The sequence below is a fragment of the Ylistrum balloti genome, unplaced genomic scaffold (genome assembly GCF_031769215.1).
Source record: "Ylistrum balloti isolate Yb309-2 unplaced genomic scaffold, AGI_CSIRO_Ybal_v1 Utg370136, whole genome shotgun sequence".
Classification (NCBI taxonomy): domain Eukaryota; kingdom Metazoa; phylum Mollusca; class Bivalvia; order Pectinida; family Pectinidae; genus Ylistrum; species Ylistrum balloti.
Window position 1 is genome coordinate 879,246 of NW_026782145.1, and position 18,156 is coordinate 897,401.

The 18,156-nt window shown below is 40.0% G+C and overlaps 1 protein-coding gene across 1 annotated transcript in view; it reads right to left on the reverse strand.

Annotated features, from left to right (window-relative positions):
* The window catches only part of LOC132550631 (A-kinase anchor protein 13-like), a 170,851-nt gene that overhangs the window by 61,541 nt on the left and 91,154 nt on the right, over positions 1-18,156 (reverse strand). Inside the window, exons 17-18 of the mRNA XM_060214723.1 lie at positions 818-941; positions 393-466 (exon numbers count right to left, since the gene is read on the reverse strand). Coding sequence (XP_060070706.1) covers positions 393-466; positions 818-941 — 198 coding nt within the window. The remainder of the gene's footprint in view (positions 1-392; positions 467-817; positions 942-18,156) is intronic.

Below are 18,156 nucleotides of genomic sequence, written 5' to 3' on the forward strand. Positions count from 1 at the left end.
TAAGCTGTATAAATACTCCACTAGCCATGTACTTGCTTTACCCTGCCACTTGGGCAAATGAAGGAGACCAGACAGAAAGCCCACAGTGTATAGTAAAACTTGAAGTATAATTACCCTTACAAAACTTGAGAAATATCAATTTCAAACACGGAAAATAAAACTCCGCCCTAGTCCAAGTATGCCAATAAATTAAATATAGCTCCAAAGGATCACTTTTATGCACTTTGCAATTCAATTTATAGAAACATTATTTAGAACTAAAGAGTCAAATTTATGATCTGTATCCAAGGGAACAGCAGTGTATAAGTGATGTATTGATCTTTGATATTACAGCTCCACATGGTTATACAAATCAACAGAAAACAGGTGGTGATACCAGCTATCAGTCTTACCTTTGGAATTCGGCCCTTATCACATGGAGTTATCTGCTCCTTGCAGGAGTTCTCATGTACATTTACAAGGCAATCTGAAAGACAGAAACCATTAACCTATCAACAAAGTGGAAATATTCCTTCTTCAAAGAGTGTCACTAGTACCTTATCAATACCTCTATCTCATCAAGGCTGAAGGGCAAAATTATTTCTGGAATGTAATGTCAAGCCAATACAATTAAATACATTTTGAATTTTCAAAAATCAGATAATCATTCATCGATTCATACATTCAGTATATCATTGTTTTGATATTTAAACAGTTTTCAGTCTTTCCTTTTAATCTTTGTTTCAACATTTCCTTTTCTTTTTCAGCTAGTATAGATGGAAACTTTACAAGGAGTTCAGAAGACAGACCATCCTTAACCTAATTAGCTTGTACTTACTTTCACAGCGTACGGCAGGTTTATTGGCCATGGATTTTCGACATACATGACAAGCGGTGGAATTACTGAAGGATACAGACACAAACTGGTGGGTGGACTTGCCTTTATTCTCCTTATCTTTGTGCTGAACAAACAAAAAATATAGTTGAAGGTAGTTATCAACAGAGGTGAAGGTCATTATCAATAAAGGTGAGGGTCATAACTAATAGAGGTGAAAGTTAATATCAAAAGAGATGAAGGTCAGAACCAACTGAGGCTAAAGTAATTGTTCATATAGTGGTCATGAGGATGATGAATGACAACCTTGAGATGAAAGTCAATATCATCATGAAGTAAACATCACCATCATCACTGAGGTGAATATGTTGTAATTCAAATAACCAGGCAGTATCTTATGTATTAACTTATGTCAAAAAAGAACAAAAACCCAATATTTGATTTTATTTAAGTCACACATCCAGAAATTCTTCACTTTTAATACTATTTATAATTCCATTCTCTATTAACTAGGCAGCCAGTGTTTACTAAGGTTGTCTGTCTCACTGGTAATCACAACACAGACAAAGATCCTCACAATGTTTATATTTATAGTCTGAAGACAAAAAACTTATTAACACAGAATCAACCGCCTGTAAAAATATATCTATTTGGGATGATTTTGGAGATACATTAATGTGACCTAGAGCCCTGAGTGATAGTATCAGCTCCAGGAGATCTCGGTCAGCAAGCAACACCCAGACTCAAGTGAACTGTTGTTTTTATAAACTGACAATGGTTGTTAACAGAAGCAGTTTGCACCCTTGCCAACTTCTACAAAGTGATAAACAAATCTTACATCACTCCAAGATGGAACTGTTCTGTCAATCATAACTAAATAACTTACTGGTTTGAAAAAGAACTTTTTAAAGAAAACAGGTATATAAAGCGTCATAATCCGGAATCTGCCAGCATCCGAATCCAAGATGACATATCTGATTTTATATGGCATATCAGTAAGTATGGTTACATAATGATTACAGATAAACAAACAGATGTACTGACATGTTAGGTTGTCCGGGTTAGGGAAATATCATATTCTTGGGTTAATAAATCATCATATTAACCTGAAAAAAGGTCAATAATTGTCTCATTATGTGACAACAATCCATGTATCTGATTAGTCAAACAAGGGCAGTCAGAGACAGGTTATGCTCCTCGATTGGGACAAAATTTAAGTATGAAAAATAACAAAGGGCAGTTCGAGAGTTATGATTCTTGTGCACTGCCCTCCTTCTAGTTGAGATATATCTACCAATGAAGTTTCATGTTGATAGATGTTTTTGTGACAAAATTAAGAATGAAAAATAACAAAGGGTAATAACTCTTAAATTACGCAAAATAGAGTGATGGTTCTCGTGCACTGCACTTCTCCTTGTTGAGATTTATCTCCCTTTGAAGTTTCATGTTGATACCTCTTATAGTTTTTGTGTGTTCTGGACAAAATTATGACAAATAGACAAACAGACAGACAGATGGATGAATGGATGGATGGATGGGTGGATGGATGGACGGATGAGTGGATGGACAAAGTGCTGACTATATGCTCTCCCTCTGGGAAGTATTAAAACTGTAGTACATGTTTCTGGATCCTTATATTTACCCTTGAAGCAACTGAAAGGGTTTTGAACTGTTATATTCACCTCACATGCACAGATATTGCCTGTTTTCATGAAACATCGCCATATATCTAGACCTATGAGAGGGGTTTTGACCAATCAGCATGTAGTCATATGATAGTATACTACTATAAATGACTTATTTTTCATGGGGCCTAATTTTGGTGGTTTTTCAAAAAAATTACTATACCGTGGACATACGAATAAATAGATTAAGCAACTTACTCTTATTCAATAGAGCAGAGACACATGAATGGTGGATTAAGAATACCCAAGAAATCAGAGAAAATTAATCTCCCACAAAAATGTTTGATTTTACAGTATATATAAACTGTGTATTACACAGCTTTTACTGAGTTCTATGTATATTTCTTTAGATCAGGATTTAAAATAATTCCAACATATATCTGGATCTATCAGTCAACATCATGTTTACACATAAACTCTAGTACATCATTTCAACACCATGGAATATAAGGTTATTTTTTATTTCTACACAATGACCTTTGAAAACACCCTGCCATCATTGCAGGGCTATGATCAGATATTGGAATGGCTAGAAGCAAGCATTACTCAATTTTCAGTTTCCCAATGCCAGACTAACTTCACTGTAGAACATGAAATTGGTATTCAAAAGAATTCTGTAATAGATACTGTGTATTCGAGTAATTAAAACGGTATTACACAGCTGTCTCATCCTTATGGCTTTCTTTGGTGATGCTTATTAAGTAGGTATATCCTAATAAAAAATGTGGAAAATCTAACTTTTACCAAAATAATACAGAAATAGGGTTTCAGCAGTTCCTATTTTTATCATCAAGATGATTTAGGAACAATTATAACAGAACATATAATACACTGAATCAACATGCTGAGTTACAGCTCCATGGTAAAGACACTCACCACCATGATTCCTGGGAACCCTTTAGACATTTGGTTTTGAATGGCCATCAGAAACATGGCGTGTGAGGTGGTTCCGACACATAAAGCTTTATCTTATCAGTCCGTCCAAGTTGCTGCCACTTATGATTTTGTCTCTCTATCACTTAAATGTTTGTAAAGTATACATTCTCTTTTAGTGTTATCGCCTTTTTTATACATGAGATAGACTTCAGTATTGATTGCTGTGTGTGGAAGTGTCTGCTCTGTCTCCTGATGTCTTCCTCAAAACATCCTCACAAATACACAATTATATCAACAACTCCAGCACTGGTAACCACATTTCAAGATACAATCCTGGATGTGTAAGTGTTCTTGATACATGTTAGTCATAATTCAACACACATACAGCTTCATATAATATTTCCAGAAGAATTGTCCAAAGTCTGTATCCCTGGTAGGTTAATATTTACTGTCAGAATCTCCAGACTCCTTTAGCCATTTTTATTTCCAGTAGGAACATCAAGTAGAAATTTCCAGACTTCGTTGGAGATTTACATATCCAGTAGAAATATTCAGACTCCTTCGGAAATTCATATTTCCAGCAGGAATTTCATGGTCTCCCTGGAGGATTTTTTTCCCAGCAAGAATCTTGGAACACCCTAGGAATTCTATGAGGGAAGGATCATTGTAAGGGTACAGTACTGTTCAGCACTGTGGGATATCTAGTCACTGTTACACACTATGTTGTACACAGACAGCAGCAAACCTCTAACTCATGTCCCTGCCATTGTAGTGAAACCTATATACATCCAGGAAGCCACATCATGTGCCAAGTTTCCATTCATAATTCCAGCATTGTGTACCCACTGCTCCCCATCCTCACTGCCAACTGTGATCCCCATTGATTTCTCACTTTCTATTACCATGGTGCCTGAACATACAGATTTATAGCTCTCCTTCAATTACGTGTTTTGTATCTACTCTCTTTTCTTTCCCCTTTTTTTCTCAATTAGAAACATGAACAATTGATATATCTAAGCCAGCTGTTTTTGTGTGATGATTTGCCGTTCCTCGGTGATTATGATAACAACATGTAGAAGAGTAAACTGATTTAAAAAGACCTTGCCTAAATCTTTTCATGTCAATATCAATCGGTGAGAAGAACGAGGTGTAGGTGACAGATCATCAACAGCTCAAAGATAAATGTCTGAACCATCTTACTACTGAAACAGCTTCTCTAAATCAAACTTTCTGTAAAGTACACACACTTGTTGTGTCATTATATGACGTTTCTTCATAGATGGTAAGTGACCTTGACCCTGATACCTTATTAAATAGACTAGTACAAGATATTCTGATACAAGTCCTTTGTCTCAGTTTGATTTAATAATCTTATAATTATAGAAGCAGTATGTACCTTGGCAACAAGAAGACCAGTAACCATTGGTAGAATTAGTATACCAACATGACAAGTGAACAAACACATTTTCTCCAAGATTTTTTAATTTTTAGTTAGGTAAGCTCTGGTACGTTATTGTCTCCATAAATCTTTAGGTTTTTAGTAAGCTCTGGTAGGTTATTGTCACCATAAATCTTTAGGTTTTTAGTAAGCTCTGGTAGGTTATTGTCTCCAAGACTCTTTAGGTTTTTAGTAAGCTCTGGTAGGTCATTGTCTCCAAGACTCTTTAGGTTTTTAGTAAGCTCTGGTAGGTCATTGTCTCCAAGACTCTTTAGATTTTTAGTAAGGTCTGGTAGGTTATTGTTTTCAAGACTCTTTAGGTTTTTGGTAAGCTCTGGTAGGATATTGCTGCCAAGATTTAAAAATCTTTTTTGGTAAGCTGTGGTATTGTCTCTCAGATTGTTTAGGTTTTCGATAACCTGTGATAACCCCTCCCACTATATACTATAACAGGGACTAGTGTAAGTCTATCAACACAAACATTTCAGTCACTGTGAGCACATCTGTCAGCACAACACCAGAATTTATGTGCTACCTGTACTATACCTCTCACCAGCCAATACACATTACTACAGCATGTGTCACTATAATCTCAAGGTCACAGCATAGGTCATAGGAAAGGTCACAAATAAGTCAAATGTCAATGCTCATCTGTAAATTATCAGTAGCTTGTCTTATAACATCCAACCATTTCATTCTCACTATTTGAATGTCATATTTCAGAATGACTGTAAATGAAAACTCTGACAGCATGACTTACAGCTCTAACTGTATTTCAGAGTCAGAGACCTAGGAGTGTACCCTGACTAGGGAGTCACAAGACAGGAGTAGAGAGTCTTCTGTCAGGAAAAGGAAATAACAACACAGACATAGAGAGTCACATGACTGGAATTGGGAGTGACATCAGGGTACTGAGAGTCACATGACAGGAGTAGAGAGTCATATGACAAGTAAATAGAGTTACATGACATGACAGGAGTAGAGGGTCACATGACAGCAATAGAAGGTCAGTCAGATGACAGGAATAGGCAGTTACATGAAAGGAGTAGAGGGTCACATGACAGCAATAGAAGGTCAGTCAGATGACAGGAATAGGCAGTTACATGACAGAACAGGGTGTTACATGTAAGTGGAAAAGGAGTCAAATGACAAGAACAGAGATTCACATGTCAGAAATGCCTGGAATAGAAAGTCACATGACAGAAATATGTCACATGATAAGGAATCACCAACTATAAACAGGGACTCACATGTCAGAAATGCCTGGAAAAAGTCACATGACAGAAATACGTCACATGATAAGGAGTCACCAACTATAAACAGGGACTCACATGACAAAACAAACCCCTGAAAATTGTTGTAAAAGTAGCATGACCAGTAGACATAATTAAAGCATCAGTTCCTACCTCAGTTTACATTTTACCCAGCACATCTCTGATGAGGAAGTATGTACTGTATAAGTGATTCTTCAATTAAGACCCCTGTCTGTCTTAACTGGTGTCCTGTTACGGACTTTCCAGCAAGGAATGTTACATAATGTCTGTCTGAACATTAAAACAGCACCCATACAGTACATCTTCCTTAAACTTTAAAATTACCAGCAGGACACCTAGTTCAAAGTAAGGCTGTAGCCAATTATACACCAGTTACAACCAATCTGCCAGCAATATTACATTACAGGTCCCTGTAGAGAGTCATATGACAAGTAAATAGAGTTACTGATGAGTGGGGGTTTGTTGTTTGTGGGGATATCAAGGACAGTAAGGGTCACATAATAGAAGGTCAGTTATGACAGGAATAGGCATACTCAGTAGTGGGGGTTTGTACATTAGAATGTCAATGACAGAATAGGATATCATGACAGAACAGTCAGTCAGTGGGGGTTTGTGGGGATACAGTCAGTCAAGTGGGGATATCAAAGGACAGTCAGTCAGTGGGGGTTTGTGGGGATATCAAGAAAGACAGTCAGTCAGTGGGGGTTTGTGGGGATATCAAGAAAGACAGTCAGTCAGTGGGGGTTTGTGGGGATATCAAGAAAGACAGTCAGTCAGTGGGGGTTTGTGGGGATATCAAGAAAGACAGTCAGTCAGTGGGGGCTAGTGGGGATATCAAGAAAGACAGTCAGTCAGTGGGGGTTTGTGGGGATATCAAGAAAGACAGTCAGTCAGTGGGGGTTTGTGGGGATATCAAGAAAGATGGTCAGTCAGTGGGGGTTTGTGGGGATATCAAGAAAGTCAGTCAGTCATGGGGATATCAAGAAAGACATCAGTGTCAGTGGGGGTTTGTGGGGATATCAAGAAAGACAGTCAGTCAGTGGGGGTTTGTGGGGGGGTCAGTCAGTGGGGGTTTGTGGGGATATAGAAAGACAGTCACAAGAAATATGTCAGTCAGTGGGGGTTTGTGGGGATATCAAGAAAGAGTCAGTCAGTGGGGGTTTGTGGGGATATCAAGAAAGGGTCAGTCACAGTCAAGAAAGTCAGTGGGGGTTTGTGGGGATATCAAGAAAAGTCAGTCACAGTCAGTCAGTGGGGGTTTGTGGGGATATCAAGAAAGATGGTCAGTCAGTGGGGGTTTGTGGGGATATATCCGTCAGTGGGGGTTTGTGGGGATATCAAGAAAGACAGTCAGTCAGTGGGGGCTAGTGGGGATATCAAGAAAGACAGTCAGTCAGTGGGGGTTTGTGGGGATATCAAGAAAGAAGTCAGTCAGTGGGGGTTTGTCAGTGGGGGTTTGTGGAGTCAGTGGGGGTTTGTGGGGATATCAAGAAAGACAGTCAGTCAGTGGGGGTTTGTGGGGATATCAAGAAAGACAGTCAGTCAGTGGGGGTTTGTGGGGATATCAAGAAAGAGGGTCAGTCAGTGGGGGTTTGTGGGGATATCAAGAAAGACAGTCAGTCAGTGGGGGTTTGTGGGGATATCAAGAAAGACAGTCAGTCAGTGGGGGTTTGTGGGGATATCAAGAAAGAAGTCAGTGGGGGTTTGTGGGGATATCAAGAAAGATGGTCAGTCAGTGGGGGTTTGTGGGGATATCAAGAAAGATGGTCAGTCAGTGGGGGTTTGTGGGGATATCAAGAAAGACGGTCAGTCAGTGGGGGTTTGTGGGGATATCAAGAAAGACGGTCAGTCAGTGGGGGTTTGTGGGGATATCAAGAAAGACGGTCAGTCAGTGGGGGTTTGTGGGGATATCAAGAAAGACGGTCAGTCAGTGGGGGTTTGTGGGGATATCAAGAAAGATGGTCAGTCAGTGGGGGTTTGTGGGGATATCAAGAAAGACAGTCAGTCAGTGGGGGTTTGTGGGGATATCAAGAAAGACAGTCAGTCAGTGGGGGTTTGTGGGGATATCAAGAAAGAGTGGGGGTTTGTGGGGTCAAGAAAGAGTCAGTGGGGGTTTGTGGGGATATCAAGAAAGATGGTCAGTCAGTGGGGGTTTGTGGGGATATCAAGAAAGATGGTCAGTCAGTGGGGGTTTGTGGGGATATCAAGAAAGATGGTCAGTCAGTGGGGGTTTGTGGGGATATCAAGAAAGACGGTCAGTCAGTGGGGGTTTGTGGGGATATCAAGAAAGATGGTCAGTCAGTGGGGGTTTGTGGGGATATCAAGAAAGAGTCAGTCAGTGGGGGTTTGTGGGGATATCAAGAAAGATGGTCAGTCAGTGGGGGTTTGTGGGGATATCAAGAAAGATGGTCAGTCAGTGGGGGTTTGTGGGGATATCAAGAAAGATGGTCAGTCAGTGGGGGTTTGTGGGGATATCAAGAAAGACTGTCTGTCTGTGGGGGTTTGTGGGGATATCAAGAAAGACAGTCAGTCAGTGGGGGTTTGTGGGGATATCAAGAAAGATGGTCAGTCAGTGGGGGTTTGTGGGGATATCAAGAAAGACGGTCAGTCAGTGGGGGTTTGTGGGGATATCAAGAAAGATGGTCAGTCAGTGGGGGTTTGTGGGGATATCAAGAAAGATGGTCAGTCAGTGGGGGTTTGTGGGGATATCAAGAAAGATGGTCAGTCAGTGGGGGTTTGTGGGGATATCAAGGTCAGTCAGTGGGGGTTTGTGGGGATATCAAGAAAGACAGTCAGTCAGTGGGGGTTTGTGGGGATATCAAGAAAGACGGTCAGTCAGTGGGGGTTTGTGGGGATATCAAGAAAGACGGTCAGTCAGTGGGGGTTTGTGGGGATATCAAGAAAGATGGTCAGTCAGTGGGGGTTTGTGGGGATATCAAGAAAGATGGTCAGTCAGTGGGGGTTTGTGGGGATATCAAGAAAGACAGTCAGTCAGTGGGGGTTTGTGGGGATATCAAGAAAGACAGTCAGTCAGTGGGGGTTTGTGGGGATATCAAGAAAGATGGTCAGTCAGTGGGGGTTTGTGGGGATATCAAGAAAGACAGTCAGTCAGTGGGGGTTTGTGGGGATATCAAGAAAGATGGTCAGTCAGTGGGGGTTTGTGGGGATATCAAGAAAGACAGTCAGTCAGTGGGGGTTTGTGGGGATATCAAGAAAGACAGTCAGTCAGTGGGGGTTTGTGGGGATATCAAGAAAGATGGTCAGTCAGTGGGGGTTTGTGGGGATATCAAGAAAGATGGTCAGTCAGTGGGGGTTTGTGGGGATATCAAGAAAGAAGGTCAGTCAGTGGGGGTTTGTGGGGATATCAAGAAAGACGGTCAGTCAGTGGGGGTTTGTGGGGATATCAAGAAAGATGGTCAGTCAGTGGGGGTTTGTGGGGATATCAAGAAAGATGGTCAGTCAGTGGGGGTTTGTGGGGATATCAAGAAAGACAGTCAGTCAGTGGGGGTTTGTGGGGATATCAAGAAAGACGGTCAGTCAGTGGGGGTTTGTGGGGATATCAAGAAAGACAGTCAGTCAGTGGGGGTTTGTGGGGATATCAAGAAAGATGGTCAGTCAGTGGGGGTTTGTGGGGATATCAAGAAAGATGGTCAGTCAGTGGGGGTTTGCGGGGATATCTGTGTCAATAATGTACAGACTTGAGCACATTATTTTCTTTTTTCTTCATTATAAAGTTCACTGACAACCCTTATGAAAATCCATGCTGTCTACCTCAATCATTCCACACTAGTCCTGTCCATCTAAACTTTAAGGGGAGAGTTACATCAGGGACCTACTGCTGACACATCTTCTACCAACACTTGCCCTACAGTCAGCAACAGGCTAATTAGTCCAATGATAGTGACACCTAGTGGGGAGCGATGGTACACAAATAATCAGATGGTCAGTGACTTCTAGAGGAGGTTACAGGTTGAATGTTCGGTGGGGAATTATCAGTTATCTTACAGCAATACTTTGATATAAGACAACAGCCGAAGGCTCAAATTCAGGCCTCAATACTAGTAAGATTTACCGGAGCAGAGAGAGAAATAAAGGTCACATCCATCATGGCAACACAAGTGTCATTAGGATGCTAATCTGAGTCACTGGGAAGTTTGAACCACACTGTTAAGATGATGTAATACTCTGCTTCATAATGATAGCTACTGTGTTGTTTATAAACAAAACCTAACCTCTGGAATTACGATGATAGATCATTTATTTTATCTTTAAAATGTTATTAATTCCATTTTATATTTAGATGTTTAGCAGAAAAAACTAAATAAAAATGTTTACTAGATAGAACAAACATCTCCTGTGTGGTAAAAAAATGTACTAATTCACCCAACCTCTCTGACAAAATGATTTCTGTTACGATTAAGTGAGCATCAAGAGGACATAGATGAGATGTGAGGCTTGATCACATACAAAAGATAGGATGATAATTGGGGTCATTTGGTGCTGGTAGGTAAACACATCACACACCAACAAGGTAATGCTACTACAGAGGTAACCTTGACATATTACATGTACATTTCAAAAGCACTAGTATAGAACTTTATCAGTCAAAACACCCTAATGATGTATTACAGAAGATTTAATTAACAGTTTTACTGTTTTTATGATCAGACTTTAAGCAACTGGTCATTATGGTTGGACAGACAGACAGACACTGATGACAATATAATGGCACCTGCCCCATGTAAGTGCACCTACAAATGTAAAGCCCTGGATTATAAAGACACCCTATAAAAGGACATGGACAAATAGACAGACATTGACGACTAATAGATGCAGGGACCTCAAGTGTGTAGAATGGACAGACACAGGGACCCTAAAAGGTGTAGAATGGACAGACGCAGGGACCCTAAAGTGTGTAGAATGGACAGACGCAGGGACCCTGAAGTGTGTAGAATGGACAGACGCAGGGACCCTCAAGTGTGTAGAATGGACAGACACAGGGACCCTAAAGTGTGTAGAATGGACAGACACAGGGACCCTCAAGTGTGTAGAATGGACAGACACAGGGACCCTCAAGTGTGTAGAACGGACAGACACAGGGACCCTCAAGTGTGTAGAATGGACAGACGCAAGGACCCTAAAGTGTGTAGAATGGACAGACGCAAGGATGCTAAAGTGTGTAGAATGGACAGACACAGGGACCCTAAAGTGTGTAGAATGGAAGGACACAGGGACCCTCAAGTGAGTAGAATGGACAGACGCAAGGACCCTAAAGTGTGTAGAATGGACAGACGCAAGGATGCTAAAGTGTGTAGAATGGACAGACACAGGGACCCTAAAGTGTGTAGAATGGAAGGACGCAGGGACCCTGAAGTGTGTAGAACGGACAGACGCAGGGACCCTAAAGTGTGTAGAACGGACATACACAGATGACTAAATGATGCAGTGTGTAAGTAAAATTGCACTGTAGGTATCTCTCCAGAAATGATGAGAAACAGATTTAGAAACAACATATCTTTGAAAACAATCACAGCATTAGCCTGTGTAAAGTAGCCAAGCTCTTTATCATCTCTCCATCCACAGTAATTATGAGAACCACAGATTTCATACCACCATTATATGGATTTCCCAGTAGAATTCGTCCATACAAACTAAATAACCTTATCTACTTGGTTTCAATGTAAATATACAAGAAACAATAATACCACCTGTGTAATTAGCTACAATGTTTTTTTTTTACGATTATCAGACCTGAAATATGTTTAGACCAAAGGCCAGAAAAGATATATTACAAGCTGCCGCCCAAAGTCAGCTGGTACTACAATGAGTACCTACCTCTCACAGCTAGGGAGCCAACAAGTTTGTACTCAAAATTTGATAAATATTTGCTGGTTTCTGTCTCTCTCACAGTGGAGAACTACTTTTCTCCATCATTTAATACCAAATTCCAATCATCTTGGAGTGTTTGTCAAGTTAGAGGGGAAGTCTGTGACCATATGCTACCAATAAACTTCCTGTTTTATTTACATCAGTAGATGTTTTGAGTTTGGAAGTTTCTATATGTATAAACACCAGAGAGATCAATATATCAAGACAAACCCCCAGTACCCTGGGTCAGGTGGAGCTAGTCAGGTCAAACACCCCAGTACTCTGGGTCAGGTAGAGCCGAGAAATTTGTACTCTGGGCAGGCCAGGGCAGGGTGATATTAGTCAGGTCAAACACCCCTGTACCCTGGGTCAGGTGGAGCCGAGAAATTTGTACTCTGGGCAGGCCAGGGCAGGGTGATATTAGTCAGGTTGAACACCCCAGTACCCTGGGTCAGGTGGAGCTAGTCAGGTCAAACACCCCAGTACCCTGGGTCAGGTGGAGCTAGTCTGGTCAAACACCCCAGTACCCTGGGTCAGGTGAAACTAGGACTTTTGTACATTGGATGGACCAGGGCAGGGAAATACTAGCTAGGTCATATATAGTCTGGTACACTAGTGTGGGTGCAGAATACCGATGCTGATGCCAGGAAATTACTGGATAGGTCATTAAGTAGAACTGTGTTGTTCATATCAAACCTTCTTTATGAGATGCCTATCATATACACTCAAAGACACCTCTCTGGGTTTGACGTGTAAATGTATCAGATGTTCTAGTCTTTAGGTTAAAAAAACATGACTTTGTATGATTAAAGTGTCAGTGGTACATATTGAAAATTTTAACAATAATTGAATTTGGATTTCATTAACCTCAAAATAAGTAGAAAAACGTATCATCAGTATGAGACTCTCAATATCTACTGGCAGGTTATCATAACGACGGAGGTTTTCCCAATTATATAGAGGAAAACATCAACAAACTTTGTTTACTACTTAACATCTCAGCATGATGTTACACCTTACAGAGTGGCAGCTAGCAGAATCATTGGTCTGTCAGTCTGAAGGTAAAACCACAGATTTTTACTGACCCATAAAAGTTAAATTTTATTAACACATAAAAGTAAATGTTTACTAGCTCACAGAGGTAAAAGTTTACAGACTTATAGAAGTAAATATTTACTAGTCCATAGTGGTAAAAGTATACAGACTAATAGGAGAAAATGTTTACTAGCCCATAGAGGTAGAAGTTTACAGACTTATAGAAGAAAATGTTTACTAGCCCATAGAGGTAAAAGTTTACAGACTTATAGAAGGAAATGTTTACTAGCCCATAGAGGTAAAATGTTACAGACTAATGGAAGAAAATGTTTACTAGCCCATAGAGGTAAAAGTTTACAGACTTATAGAAGGTATGTTTACTAGCCCATAGAGGTAAAATGTTACAGACTAATGGAAGAAAATGTTTACTAGCCCATAGAGGTAAAAGTTTACAGACTAATAGGAGAAAATGTTTACTAGCCCATAGAGGTAGAAGTTTACAGACTTATAGAAGAAAATGTTTACTAGAAGTTTACAGACTTATAGAAGAAAATGTTTACTAGCCCATAGAGGTAAAATGTTACAGACTAATGGAAGAAAATGTTTACTAGCCCATAGAAGTAAGAGTTCACTAGACCATAAAAGTGAAACTTTAATGGACCAAAGAAGCAAAACTTTAATGGACCAAAGAAGTACAAGTTGCGTTGCCCATAGAAGTACAAGTTGCGTTGCCCATAGAAGTGAAAGCTTACTGACTCATTTAAGTAAAAGATTACTGGACTATAGCAGAAAAAATTACTGGCCCATACAGGCACTGATTTCTGTGGTATGGTGCTCCTGATTCTCTGCAAGCTAACAGTACATATCATTGATGAGATACATATTTTGATACCCATTTGTAAAGGCTATATACAGTGAAACCTCACCTAACGACCACCTCAAAATTACGACCACCCCGCTATTATGGGCACTTTTTTTCAGTCCCGTTTTTTTCCACTATATATCTTTGTATTGGTCGCTTCAGTATTACGACCACCCCGCTATTCCATATTACGACCACTTTCTACAGTTCCAACGACCACTTATTAACGATAATTGACCTCACAATTACGACCACGGTCTGACCAGTGATTAAAGTTTACCTGGTGGGCAGTGAACCGCGAACATGTGTGTCGTTCACGACCATTGTTTTGGTCACAGGTTACCGACCCTGTCACCAGGTGGCGTTAAACGAAGTAAACATCATTATCAGATTAACTTGGCCTACCCGTCCGAAACCGCGTGCTAGACACGTTTTAATAGCGATCTGTTGTTTGTTAATTATATATTGATAGATCGGTAGGTATATAAACACCTTAGAAGCCCTGCATACCCAAAAGTGAATTATGTAGTCGTTTCAGCCGATATTCCTTGGCTTGCACGCGCACACGTTGTCGAGGGTTTTTAACTGTTTTTGTAGCAATGTTACACTCTCGATATCGTTTGAACAATAAAAAAACGTGTATGTGTTCAAATTTTTTTTCGACACATTTTCTCTGTCACAAAACTCCAATGACCTTTATCAAGCAATGACAAAACCACGGAAACGAAACAAGCTATCGCGATCGGTAAAAAGGACGTATGAAAGAGGTGGCTGTCCAGATCCGTAGCTCTTCGAAATATTGTGCTCCGGACTCTTTTTTTAAGTAAAAAGAAAAATGTGTTGTACTGAGTGATACACTGATAAAGATAATGTGTTTTCGAATTTAAGTGAAAAATGAAGCGTTGAAAGACTTTATAGTGACTTCATTAAAGTTGTTACAAATACTGAGTAAATGTGTTCGTAAATTTATGTGAAATAGTTGCAAAATTAATGTTAAATTCCAATTGAACTTAAAATGGATTGTTTGTTTCCTTTTATTCAATGTTTACAATAGTAAATATACATGTATATTATGATATAAACTAAGGAATATATACATAATTATTCTTCTGTCAATTCAGCAATTTTGTTTTTTTACGTGCATTTCATAAAATTCAACATTTTAGTTTATTATTATTAGTTATTATTGTTGAATAATATACATGTACATTACTTAATGACATATATACTCTTTATTTTAAACAGAGTTACGGTTCTTTGTGGTCAATCTGATCCACCTCACTATTAAGACCACCTCGCTATTAAGACCACTTTTGTCCAGTCCCCAAAGTGGTCTTAATAGCGAGGTTTCACTGTATGTGTCACTGGTGTAAATATCCTCATTTGACATGATCTACATTTTAAAATGTTTCACAAACTCTGTTTCAGGAAAAAATTTTCAAGAGTCTCTACAACAGATAATTTCAACACACTACTGACAGTCTCCTCTCTTTTACAACAGAGATTCGCCCTCATGCCAACAGACTCCTGTCCTCTACAACAGATATTTCCCTTTGTACTGACAGTCTCCTCTCTGATACAACAGAGATTCGCCCTCATGCCAACAGACTCCTGTCCTCTACAACAGATATTTCCCTTCATACTGACAGTCTCCTCTCTGATACAACAGAGATTTGCCCTCATGCCAACAGACTCCTGTCCTCTACAACAGATATTTCCCTTCATACTGACAGTCTCCTCTGCGATACAACAGAGATTCGCCCTCATGCCAACAGACCCCTGTCCTCTACAACAGATATTTCCCTTTGTACTTTCCCTTTGTACTGACAGTCTCCTCTCTGATACAACAGAGATTTGCCCTCATGCCAACAGACTCCTGTCCTCTACAACAGATATTTCCCTTTGTACTGACAGTCTCCTCTCTGATACAACAGAGATTCGCCCTCATGCCAACAGACTCCTGTCCTCTACAACAGATATTTCCCTTTGTACTGACAGTCTCCTCTCTGATACAACAGAGATTCGCCCTCATGCCAACAGACTCCTGTCCTCTACAACAGATATTTCCCTTTGTACTGACAGTCTCCTCTCTGATACAACAGAGATTCGCCCTCATGCCAACAGACTCCTGTCCTCTACAACAGATATTTCCCTTTGTACTGACAGTCTCCTCTCTGATACAACAGAGATTCGCCCTCATGCCAACAGACTCCTGTCCTCTACAACAGATATTTCCCTTTGTACTGACAGTCTCCTCTCTGATACAACAGAGATTCGCCCTCATGCCAACAGACTCCTGTCCTCTACAACAGATATTTCCCTTTGTACGATATTTCCCTCTTGATACAACAGAGACATGCCAACAGTCTGTCCTCTCTTCTGACTGACAGTCTCCTCTCTGATACAACAGAGATTCGCCCTCATGCCAACAGACTCCTGTCCTCTACAACAGATATTTCCCTTTGTACTGACAGTCTCCTCTCTGATACAACAGAGATTCGCCCTCATGCCAACAGACCCCTTTCCTCTACAACAGATATTTCCCTTTGTACTGACAGTCTCCTCTCTGATACAACAGAGATTTGCCCTCATGCCAACAGACTCCTGTCCTCTACAACAGATATTTCCCTTTGTACTGACAGTCTCCTCTCTGATACAACAGAGATTCGCCCTCATGCCAACAGACACCTGTCCTCTACAACAGATATTTCCCTTTGTACTGACAGTCTCCTCTCTGATACAACAGAGATTCGCCCTTGCCAACAGACCCTGTCCTCTACAACAGATATTTCCCTTTGTACTGACAGTCTCCTCTCTGATACAACAGAGATTCGCCCTCATGCCAACAGACTCCTGTCCTCTACAACAGATATTTCCCTTTGTACTGACAGTCTCCTCTCTGATACAACAGAGATTCGCCCTCATGCCAACAGACTCCTGTCCTCTACAACAGATATTTCCCTTTGTACTGACAGTCTCCTCTCTGATACAACAGAGATTCCCCCTCATGCCAACAGACTCCTGTCCTCTACAACAGATATTTCCCTTTGTACTGACAGTCTCCCTGATACAACAGAGATTCAGACTCCTGTCCCTCATGTCTCCTCTCCAACAGACTCCTGTCCTCTACAACAGATATTTCCCTTTGTACTGACAGTCTCCTCTCTGATACAACAGAGATTCGCCCTCATGCCAACAGACTCCTGTCCTCTACAACAGATATTTCCCTTTGTACTGACAGTCTCCTCTCTGATACAACAGAGATTCGCCCTCATGCCAACAGACCCTTGTCCTCTACAACAGATATTTCCCTTTGTACTGACAGTCTCCTCTCTGATACAACAGAGATTTGCCCTCATGCCAACAGACCCCTGTCCTCTACAACAGATATTTCCCTTTGTACTGACAGTCTCCTCTCTGATACAACAGAGATTCGCCCTCATGCCAACAGACCCCTGTCCTCTACAACAGATATTTCCCTTTGTACTGACAGTCTCCTCTCTGATACAACAGAGATTAAAAAAATATCAAAGTCTTGGAATGGTTTTGTTTTCAAACCTTTCGGCAGTTAATTCTGAATCATTCAATATATTTATACATGAAAGGCTCTATACAGAGTGATGTGTTGGTGTTCTGTAAGTATTATGTATGAAATTGATAGTTATGAGAATCATTTATGAAATAAAATAAAGAAAATATTATTAAACCTTGATATCAATCAAAGAAACACAAATTTGATAAGACTTAAAACGATTGAGACATTGTCCCTCATCACTTTTTCATATCTATTTAACACTACAGAGATTTCAGTTGATGCTTACGAAAAGTTGTGTATTTTTAGTTTTTGAATAACCGCATGGATAGATACAGTGTTTCATTGCTTTCAAATCAAAGAGTCTCCAACAAGCAGGTATATATTAAATATCTACTGTCATATGTAGGTATGTGATCATCTTACAGTCAATTAAACATACTTCCTTGATAATACTATATAAGTATGTGCTCATCTTGATATCAATTTAACAGACTCCAGTATAATACTATATAGGTATGTGATCATCATACAGTCAATTTAACTCCCTTGATAATAAAAATACATAGTTACTGACAAAATTATTTATTGGGGAAATAGCATCTATATTGTGTAAAAACATATTTAAATACATTGTAAGCAGTGCATATCATATTCAGAAAGCTTGGGCTACAGCCAGTAAAAAAAAGTAAGTTAAACATCACTATTGATACAGCACAGACATTTAATGAATCATTCACAATATCGGACCTTAATGAAAAACAATCATCAC